Raw genomic sequence first — 11,507 nt, 5'->3', positions numbered from 1 at the left:
CTGACACACACAATATAGCTCTTTCTAAATCTCAGGAGGAATTGGTGAAACATTGGTGAGCTGGGGAGAAAGGTGGAGAAGGGGGAGAGTAGGGCCAAGGGGATGGTGGATTCAGCTATGGTTTGGGGCAGGTGTATGAGGCATTTGACTGCACTACGGAACCATCCCTTTACCTCTAGGAATAGCGTGCGTAAAACCAGTGGCACATCTGGACAGATAAAGAACATCACGCTGACACAGTCAGACAGTGTAATAAGTATTTTATTGCATTTTATAATGCCATTGTCAATAATTAGTACAGATTACATGCAACTAGACCTACTGTACAGTTGTTTTATTGTCTGCATGGACAGACACAAGAAGATTCAGGTTACAAATACACAGATATATGTGTGTTTTATACAGCATGAGGAAAGGACAGTGACTGGCATTACATGGCCACCCAGGGAAGGGGGAAAGGGCAGTGACTGGCATTACATGGCCACCCAGGGAAGGGGGAAAGGGCAGTGACTGGCATTACATGGCCACCCAGGGAAGGGGGAAAGGGCAGTGACTGGCATTACATGGCCACCCAGGGAAGGGGGAAAGGGCAGTGACTGGCATTACATGGCCACCCACGGAAGGGGGAAAGGGCAGTGACTGGCATTACATGGCCACCCAGGGAAGGGGGAAAGGGCAAAGGTCTCGGTGGCAAAGTCACCTTTTTTAAAACCTCTTTTAGACCATCTTAAAAACCACTGCCTGCTCCTACTTTACCAATTCCCCTGGGTCACACTTTCAAAAAATGAAGAAACAGAACAAAATAAAAAGATAAAAGAGAGGTAAACAGAAACTAAGTAATGTTACAGAAAGTCACTGAATGTACACACATTCCTAAGATACAACCAGAGGACAGCTGAATGTACACACATTCCTAAGATACAACCAGAGGACAGCCAGAGGACAGCTGAAGTGGTAGTTCCATTTTTTGGGGGGGCTGTGAAGTTCATAATAACATGGGCAACTGTCCTTTACGTTCCCTTTTCCTCAACATGACACCGAAGAGCTGTCCAATCATAGAGCAGGGGCGGGGCCAATTAGGTCCCTGGAGTCACTAATGATCCAATAGGAAGAGTGCTTGTCCAAGAGATGATAGCGATGGTGATAGCGAAGAATGGTTTGAGGTATGGGAAGTAGCTTGTGGTAGATCAGTGCCTAGGGTTGGTTTGGTTACGGTTGTGGTTATGGTTGTGGTGGTCTGTTAGCTTGTAAGCCATGGCCACTCACAACACCTTTGGTTAGGATTCTAATTGGACAAATGCCATCAGGTGTTTGATTGAGGGCCACGCCCAGTTGTCCTATTGAGTGATTGACCGCTGTAAGTTAAAGGTCATCAAAGGAATGACTGTGGTCAGGGGTCAGAGGACACATATTGGCACATAAAGGACCCACAACATCACCTTTACATTGGTCCATCTTTAAAAGCAAGAGAGGGGCTACATATTTTCTTCAATGATTTTCCTCTTTCTCTCATTTTTTCTGAGGTTTTGGTCCTGTCTTAGAGAAAAGTCCTTCTGAGGTATCAACAATACATAACGAAGTCAACTTGTTGTTTTACTGTTGTTTTTCTTTTTCTTTCCTTAAAAATGCAGTACAGAGACAAAAGGTATCAAAATAGACCTAGCTAAGATAAATATACAAACAGCTGTTACCTAAACCACTTATCTAACTTTAATTCTTTTATTTTTTTTGAGATAATACACTTAAAAAATCATCGTCCCAGACGTTTTATGAAGAAAACGAGAGAAAAAAAGAAAGGAATAACTATTCAACAAAGATACCTGCAGCACTTAATATGATAAATACATACACTTCAGCATTAGCAATACAGTATAGGAATCCAAGCTGGAAGCTTTACAAAAACTAAATGAAGAAAAGAGAAAATCAAAAAGACATAATGGTAAAGAATGCCCTCGAGAGCTAAGCCAAGTGTTAATATACAATAATACATCATAACAGCCAAACCAGAGAAGGAACAGAAGTGTCTATGACGATCTGTCAACATCATCAACGAATGTCAATCTACATCTTGATAAAACAGCTTGGCAAACAGGTGTACCTTAAAGGATGAGAATTCAAACATCATATATTTACTGAATGCAGCAGCGCCTCTTTCGTGAGAGTTTGGATCATAACAATAATAGTAGTAGTAATCATTCATTCCTTTGTAAGCTGTTATTATTGTCCGTCTCCCAGCAAGCTCTGTGTTTGTCTTTGGATAGTATCTTTAGTTACTCAGAGCCTCTCCTCAGCTGTCTGAACCAAGGGGCCAACAGGGGCCCGGCTCCTAGTGACAGGGGCCACTATTCGCCGTGAAGGGCCAGCTCCATGTCACAGGGCTTTAATTCCCAGCTCTGAGGCTTATTGACTGATACTAAGGGCCCTTTCGACTGAACACTGACTACAGCCGGTGAGTGTGTTTCCTTTATCGCTGCCATCTTAAAGCTGTTCTCTCCATTCATGTGTAGTGTGGGCCGCTGGCGTGTACTAGTGTGTGTGTGGCCCAATGGCGGGTGCAGGGCACTCATACATTCTGCCCATCATCACTCCTGACAACCAGCTTCCTGCCCCATTGAGTCGCAGCTAACGACTGGACTATCATTGGCTGCCGGCAAAGCCGGCTCATAAATATGCGTGCATACAATTAGAGCACCCAGTTAAGAGGCTTTTCACAGAGTTTTATGATAATGGACAGTACGGAGAGAGCCAATAATACACAGCTGAGAGTAGACCTTTTAAACATGGTGACCACTTCACTCTTCACTCTTAGGAGAACGCACCAGTTATCTGGTGTTTTAGGAGAGGTAGTCTATCTTTAACGGGGTGTAATGTTGTTGTAACGTCTCTTTGTTTTTGCGCTCACGCTCATGAATTTGGAGTTCAGATAGCCAGACAAGCTTTTTCAGCCCCACTTAATGTGTATTAACAGTAAGCTGTGTTTTGGTATATTTCACTATTATTATTGAGGAAGATTTTTTTTTTAAACCAGACATATTTCTGGTCTCCAGTCTCCCATTTGCTTTTATTGTGAACCATTTTGAAAAGGAGGTAGTGTTATTTTTGGTTTTTACTCTCGGTGTCCCTCTCCCACTTTGTTTGTTATAAATCAGTCTGATGACGTGAAGCATCATAACGCTACTTCTACAGGAAACAGTGCTGTTTTACACAGGAAGTCAATACAAAGACTCCTTTATTAAAAAACAAAGAAAATGGTGCAAGAGTTGATTTGACAAAACTGTTCCCAAATTTTGTTTTAGAAAAAAGACATAAGTTGACATGTCCCTTGGTGTGCTCCTTTCACATTGGTATGATTTTGTCATTTGTCAGTTGTTCTCTCTTTGCTGTAAATATCACAAATGGTCATAATGGTATGTCTGTTCTGAAAAACCCTCCGTTTGTCTACTGATGTGATGTTTGGAATGACAGCCAGCTTCAAGCAGTCTCTATCACAACTACTCACAGACTAGGGGATTATGAACGTGTTTCTATAGCAACGTGAGAGCATGAAGACATTATAAGAGCGAAACATTATCATTTTGTTCCTATTTATTATAACACCTGTCCTTTTTGGTATTTGTTAAACTGTTGTGTCTGCTAGAGTATACTGTAGGTGAGGAGTAAAGAAAGTACATTAAGTAAACTGTTCACTGCTAGACAATGGGACTTTTGGTCCTATTCAATCAAACCGGGAGCCGGGTCAGAAAAATGACATTCTCCTGCATAGCACAAAGGGATGTTTGAATGTATAGAGTTTCACAATGAAAATATTGTTTTGGTTGAGGAAATTAATCAAAACATGCATTATTACAGTGCAATAAAAATGTATTTTTGTTTTACACGGTATCCCAGTTAATGGACAACTGACAACAGACCACTTCTTTTTTTGCTGGCTTCTAGTGTCACATACAGGTATATAAATGTTGTGTTCAAGTGCCTAATGAGGGTAAGATAATTATTAGTCATCTTTAACCCTGAATCCCATCTTAGGCTTGCCTACAGCAGAGCCTGTCATAGGGTTGTGTTTGAAACACAGGTAGCCTGAGCATGGAGAGATAGAGATTTAAATCCTAAGTGCTTTCTTTCTTTATCTATGGAACTGCAAAAGTGTTGTTTGTTAATACTGTTTTTGGCCTTCAACCATAGCATGCCTAATGTTAGTCGTCATTTGCACCAGTTAAACATATGTAAAAAAGATTTTAACATCACCAAATTCTATTTAGCATTTTATACTTTGGTTTTTGGAATGGTCAGTACTGTCATGAACAAATTCAACGTAAGAGTTACGATAATACAATAATCATTTAAATGTCAGATGTTTATTGTCTTTTGGCCAGTTCTTTAGAGGAAAAACTCAAAAGGGGAAAAATAAACTACAGGGTTTTTGGTTTTCTACACATTTCTTTGGTTACCTGTAACAAAAATAAAATGGGAGAAAAAGCAGAAAATACATCAAAAATAACGTGTTTAAATTTGGTATGGCACTGCAGAGAAGGTAATGCTTTTATGCTCACTGAAAACAAAAGACTTTAAATCTCACGTGCTATTCCTTTGAGTTCAACTCACACAGTGAATTGCAGACAGCTTCTATACAGTAACTATAGTAACAATAGAACTTTGAAATGAAACTGAGCAGAGTTGCCACGTTTTGGTGTCCCACACAAAGAATTCCCCCTTACTTCTTTAACATTTTGCACACACTTCCGGGCAGACATTTGTGGGATGAGGTATTCTCTGACTGCCATAATATATTTTTTCAAGCATTGCTTTGTATCACAGCTGATGTTTCTCAACTAACTACGAGAAGATAAAATAAAAAGGAATGAAAGTTAGTTAAAAAGGAATAATACAAATGGATGATAATGTTGGGATTATTGGTGAGTGTTCTCAGGAGCTGAGGCCCTCGATTCTAAGTGCTATTCTCAATCTCCTGCCATCTAAACTGGCAAACCCAGACACACAGAAAGGTATTCATGGTGGGCTGGGGTATAGGGAATTTTGGGACAATACTGCACTTTCTTTGCCACCAATACTAGTTTGGAATGGTGTGAACAAGCAGAGTTAATAAAAACTAAAAACAAAATTTTTACAAAATACACTTTGAAACAGAATTATATCACCATGGAAATATGAATCCTAAAAAATAAATGAAGATAACATCAAAGAAAGAAGGAAGTGAAAAAGCCACCACTTTTTGGATATAAAATGTTTTCTATTCCATAATAAATTCCATAATAAACTATTTTAGTCAGATATCTCTGTGTGGATGATCTCTCCTTCCTCCCTCTCCTTTCTCTCTCTCTCAGGTTGCCCTGTGCCCATCACTCTATCACACATGAAGGAGGAGTAAAGCACCAAAGGGTATTTTTTGGGGGGGAAACAATGTCTTCTTTATTTGTTTGTCATAATGAGTAAAGAGAGTCTTGTCTGGCTTGGGCAGAGAATGGCTAGAGAGTGGGCATCGGGCAGGCAGAGAATGGCTAGAGAGTGGGCATCGGGCAGAGAATGGCTAGAGAGTGGGCATAGGGCAGAGAATGGCTAGAGAGTGGGCATAGGTCAGAGAATGGCTAGAGAGTGGGCATAGGACAGAGAATGGCTAGAGAGTGGGCATAGGGCAGAGAATGGCTAGAGAGTGGGCATAGGACAGAGAATGGCTAGAGAGTGGGCATAGGGCAGAGAATGGCTAGAGAGTGGGCATAGGGCAGAGAATGGCTAGAGAGTGGGCATAGGGCAGAGAATGGCTAGAGAGTGGGCATAGGGCAGAGAATGGCTAGAGAGTGGGCATAGGGCAGAATCCTGCAATCCAGTCTCAGTCCCACCTATGGATCACTGACTGGTTTGTAAGCTTGGTTTCTGATGTGTGAGCAGGTGGGGTAATCCTTGAGAAAACCGCTGTTCTTCCTTCCATCTCAAAGCCCAGCAGTTCTTTCAGGCAAAAGAAGAAAAGAAAAAGAAACTAACATGACCGGAGAAGAGGAGGAGAGTTATACACCTCCTGGTGACTGTTCCAAACAATATATACACATGATCTGATGTGTGTGTCTCTCCACACTCTCTCTCACACACCTGTATGTATATTGTAGTGGTGTGAACATCAAACTACCAGCACTAAAGGACTGTAGGGCGGGCAGACCATCTGTGTGAATCAAGAGGGAGAGGAGAGAGGAGAGGGGACCCTCCCTTCATATCACCACTGAGAGCTGTCTCTCTGACAATACGCTGCTCATCGGGTGAGGGTGGAGGGGGTGAGGAGGAGGGGGTGAGGTGGGTGAAAATGTGTGGGAATAAAGCAATGCTCCAGAGTGTTATTTTTGCGTCGGTATGTAATGGAGGTCTAACCCTGTTTGTCAATGTTGTTGGTTTCTTGCTTTATAAAAATCATGATCTTTATCTTTTTTTTTTTATCTCTATCTTGTTTTTTTACGTGGTCATCATTTCGCTTCACTCCAATGGAGCGGGTGGGATTAAACCTCAAAGTCCCGTCCACTGGTTCAGCTCATCCAATCCTACTCCAGCTCCTCGGTGGGAAGCTCATCATCCAAATCGCGGTCATCGCGATCGCTAGGCAATGCCATGTTCTGAGTGACAGTTGCCATGAGCGACATGGAGCGGCTGTCCTCCTCGATCTCAGTGGGCTCCTCCTTCACATGGACCTGGTGTCTGAAAGGCAGAGGGATGCGTTAGAGAAAGACAGAGAAAAAGAGAGGGAGTGTGTTTGTGTGTGTGTGTCTTACCCATACTGCTGTGGGCTGAGTGTAGGGCTGCAGCTGCCGTTGCTGTTGACCTGTTCCACAGTGGAGCTGACATCATCATGACCCATCCCATGCAGCATGTTGAGGCTGGCGGCAGATGAGGGGTTAACCAGGCCCTGGCTGTTCAGTAGAGTTAAACTGCTCTCTGCAAGGGCCGCCTGACACACACACACACACACACACACACACACACACACACAGGAACACACAGATTTACATTAAAAGACACTCACATACATCACAATTGACTTCAAGTACTTATGGATCCACAAATAAACTTTGTGAGCAAGAAGAACCCATGTATTTATTCAGTAACACAGATGCTTTGACTGTTTAGTCCTGTTGAGTACTTGCTGAGCATTTCGCTGCACCGTTTTAACCTGCTGTAAATGTGACGAATAAACGTTGATTTGATAATCAGTCATGCTGAAGACTAAAGCAGTGTTGCCTGGATGACTAACTCTTCAGGATTACCACATACAACCACTAGGGGGCTCCTGCACACTACACTTCACTGCTCAAGGGTTGAGTGGCGTGTGTGCGTGCGTGTGTGTGTGTGTTTGTGTGTGTGGTGGGGAGCGGGTGGGTTAGAGGGTAGAGAGAGAGAAAGAGAGTGAAAGTGAGAGAGCATTCATTGCTGGTTGGTTTGCCCAGGGAGTGTGTGCAGGTGATATAGGAGTGACTGAAATTGATTTTCTAGGACAGGCACAAATTTCATGCAGTGACCTTAATTGACAAATAGTTGATGCTATAAGTCATCTGAGTCATAGTCGGATGGAGTAAGGTGTATGTGTACAATTGTTCTTCCTTTAAAAGTTTGGAGCCGCGACCGTTTCTGGTAAATTTGTGGCAAATTGCGTCATTCTGGCAACAATGGCTGACACTTATGTGCCACAGAATTAGTATGTTAGTATGTTAAAGGAAGAACCACTGTCTGTGTGTTGGGAGGTGTGTGTGTGTGTGTGTGCATGTGGGGAGGAGTGTTCTGGATGTGTGCACGTGTCACTAACTAGCCTAACTTGCTAACTAGTGTGTGTGTAGGTGTGTACACTAACCTGGTAGCTGGCGTTTAGGGAACCGAAGCCCAGGCCTGAAATCATATTCTTCACCAGAGTAGGACTCCTAGAGAGAGAGCGAAAGAGAGGGGGGAGAAAGAAATAGGTGGAGATTAGAATTAAACACATCTCACGTATACTGGGTAGATGCAGTGAAATGTGTTGTTTTTACAGGGTCAGCCACGGAGCAGCACGTAGCCTAGCGGTTAAGAGGGTCGGGCCAGTAACCGAAAGGTTTTTCACCTTGTTGGCTCAGGTATTCGAACCAGCGACCTTTCAGTTACTTTCCCAACACTCGAACCGCTAGTCTACCTGCTGCCCATATGTTGAGTGCATGTGTGTAAAGGAGCAGCTGCAGCCAAAAACAACTTACAAATGTAACAAATGCACCCGCTACACACACAAGCATACACACATACTGTAAACAGATGCTGTTAACACACCCACAACAGCGGTTCCCAGTCTCTGATATCTGTTGTGCAGGCATGTGTGTATTTAAGTGTGTGTGTGTGTGTTTGATTGTGTAATATGGCCTGATTTCTCTGGCAGTTGGAATTGAAAATCTTGTTACACATGTTAACAAGCCTCTGTCTTCCGTGTGTGAAGATTTGTTGACACACGCTTCACGCTAAGAAACCTCTCTCCACAGCAGCACAGTAATGGTGTCCACAAATACGTAGAATGGGAAACACACACATTCACACATTTAGATATGAAACACACACACTGACAGAGCAGGCCTTTAAATTTAACTCCTGAGTTAACCCCTTGGTAATAATTAGGGGTGAACATATCGGAATGTCTAGTTTAACGCCCCGATGTGCAAAACTGCTGTCAAAGCTGACGTGCATACCTAGACTCAGCAACAACAAAAAACGTCCCTTTTTCAGGACCCTGTCTTTCAAAGATCATTTGTAAAAATCCAAATAACTTCACAGATCTTCATTGTAAAGGGTTTAAACACTGTTTCCCATGCTTGTTTCTATGAACCATAAACAATTCATGAACATGCCCCTATGGAACGGTCGTTAAGACACTAACAGTTTACAGACGGTAGGCAATTATGAAAACTTAGGACACTATAAAGAGGCATTTCTACTGACTCAGAAAAACACCAAAAGAAAGATGCCCGGGGTCCCTTCTCATCTCCGTGAATGTGCCTTAGGCATGATGCAAGGAGGCATGAGGACTGCAGATGTGGCTAGGGCAATAAATTGAAATGTCCATACTGTGAGACGCCTAAGACAGCGCTACAGGGAGACAGGACGGACAGCTGATCGTCCTCGCCGTGACAGACCACGTGTAACAATACCTGCACAGGATCGGTACATCTGAACATCACACCTGCGAGACAGGTGCAGGATGGCAACAACAACTGCCCGAGTTACGCCAGGAACACACAATCGCTCCATCAGTGCTCAGACTGTCCACAAATAGGCTGAGAGAGGCTGGACTGAGGGCTTGTAGGCCTGTTGTAAGGCAGGTCCTCACCAGACATCACCGGTAACAACTTTGCCTATGGGCACAAACCCACCGTCGCTGAACCAGACAGGACTGGTAAAAAGTGCTCTTCACTGACGAGTCGCAGTTCTGTCTCACCAGGGGTGATGATCGGATTTGAGTTTATCGTCGAAGGAATGAGCGTTACCCCCGAGGCCTGTACTCTGGAGCGGGATCAATTTGGAGGTGGAGGGTCCGTCATGGTCTGGGGCGGTGTGTCACAGCATCATCGGACTGAGCCTGTTGTGAATACATCCTCCTCCCTCATGTGGTACCCTTCCTGCAGGCTTATTCTGACATCACTGCTATTAGCTTCACAACATACATACTATGGAATGCTGTTTGGGTCTTTACGTGTAAAAAAAGATACAGTAGCACTGTCAAAGCTGTACAAAACATTCTGCAAACAAGAAAACACCGGCCACGAACAATGTGTTTACAATACTGTGTTGGTAATAAAGCATAATTTGTTTGACCGCAACTTCTGGTGTAGCTAGCTTTAGCTTGGTACGTAGCTAGCACCAATACAACCAGCCTGAAAACAATGACCAGTAGAACCTGCAGTCATTTTCATTATTCTTAGCAATGATTTAAGAATCCTGTGAGTAAGTATTAGCTAGGTTGCCACTTGTTGTTTGCCTATTGAAATTGAACTTCAGTTCATGAAAATAAATAGCTAGACAGCTACTTAACCCTGTTGCCCAAAGCTAACGTTATAAGCAGCCAGTTAGCTTCATCTGGCTATTGAGGCTCAACCGCACCAGGTTATGTGTTAAACTAGCCATGGCAATGATTAGGCACAATAGTGGAATTTGCGGTTTGCCTTCAAAATAAAAGTATGCCATTGACAGTAATGCAAATGAAAACAAATAGTAGAATTATGCCATACTTTTATTTTGAAGGCTAACCGCAAAGTCCACAATTGCAGCTAATCCTTATTGTGGCTAGCTTCACATAGATGGGTCCGACCACCAATAATCAAATAAGAACTGTCTTATAAATGAGGGTTATTTAGATGATGACACCCATCTATATATTTAGCTAACTAACTATAGCTACTGAAACAGATTATGTCGTTCTGCTATGTTTTTGGGGAAGAACATTGTTTGCATCCATCAGCTAGCAATTTTTTTTTTTTAATGACCAGCACTGTATGTCCGCGAGACAACTTTATCAGCATCATTGCATACTAATCGATGAACCGTTGTGACATATGAAATACTAATAACTACGTAAAAAATGTATGAACCCTTTAAATGATTACGTGAGGTGCAGTCATATTCAGGTCCTGAGTGGTCAACAAGCTTATTTGACACGTCAAATAGTGTTAAATAGTATATTTTTTGACACGCAAAGACTCAAACGGCGTTCCATAGAAATCCTGGTTGAGAATGAAAAGACTGAACAACGAAACAGCACAGCAAGTAAGTGAAATAAATATGTTTTGATTGTTTTACTGGTGATGGGGACATACGAAAATGCCAACAAAATAACTTTTTGATCAGTGTGTGTAACCTTTATTTAACTAGGCAAGTCAGTTAAGAACAAATTCTTATTTACAATGACGGCCTACACCGGCCAAACCCGGACGAAGCTGGGCCAATTGTGTGCCGACCTATTGCACCTCTTGCACTGAGATGCAGTGCCTTAGACTGCTGTGTCCATGTGTGTGTGTCCACTATTTAACTGTACTAAAATCCTTAAAAGTCTGCTAAAATTATAAATATGCATTTTAAATATCGGTTATCGGTATCAGGTTTCTTTTGGCAAGGAAAATATTAGATATTGGTAAGGGCCAAAAATGTAATATCAGTGCATCACTAGTAATAATGACACAATTATACATGCCAACACCTATAACCTCACACACACATCACCCACACACACTTATCATCAGAGCCAGGGTGGACAGGCAGGCAGATTCATGTGGGAGATAAATGTGTGTGATGAGAGCCAGGTTGGGCAGGCAGACAGATAAATGTGTGTGATGAGAGCCAGGGTGGGCAGGCAGACAGATAAATGTGTGTGATGAGAGCCAGGGTGGGCAGGCAGGCAGATAAATGTGTGTGATGAGAGCCAGGGTGGGCAGGCAGGCAGATAAATGTGTGTGATGAGAGCCAGGGTGGGCAGGCAGACAGATAAATGTGTGTGATGAGAGCCAGGG

General features: G+C 42.7%; 1 protein-coding gene across 8 annotated transcripts in view; it reads right to left on the bottom strand.

Annotated features, from left to right (window-relative positions):
- Positions 1 to 243: 243 nt before the first annotated feature.
- foxp4 (forkhead box P4) overlaps positions 244 to 11,507 on the bottom strand; it is a 201,183-nt gene continuing 189,919 nt past the window's right edge. For all 8 annotated transcript variants that reach the window (XM_090241240.1, XM_036983565.2, XM_090241238.1 and 5 more), the window contains 3 exons: positions 7,844 to 7,910; positions 6,771 to 6,946; positions 244 to 6,696 (listed from right to left, as the gene is read on the bottom strand). In XM_090241240.1, the coding sequence (XP_090097366.1) occupies positions 6,543 to 6,696; positions 6,771 to 6,946; positions 7,844 to 7,910 (397 nt within the window). In that variant the 3' untranslated portion in view covers positions 244 to 6,542. The remainder of the gene's footprint in view (positions 6,697 to 6,770; positions 6,947 to 7,843; positions 7,911 to 11,507) is intronic.

The sequence above is a fragment of the Oncorhynchus mykiss genome, chromosome 7 (assembly GCF_057628025.1).
Source record: "Oncorhynchus mykiss isolate SJ-2025 chromosome 7, ASM5762802v1, whole genome shotgun sequence".
Lineage (NCBI taxonomy): Eukaryota > Metazoa > Chordata > Actinopteri > Salmoniformes > Salmonidae > Oncorhynchus > Oncorhynchus mykiss.
Note: the sequence above shows the minus strand (reverse complement) of the source record. Positions and strands in the feature narration are given on the sequence as shown.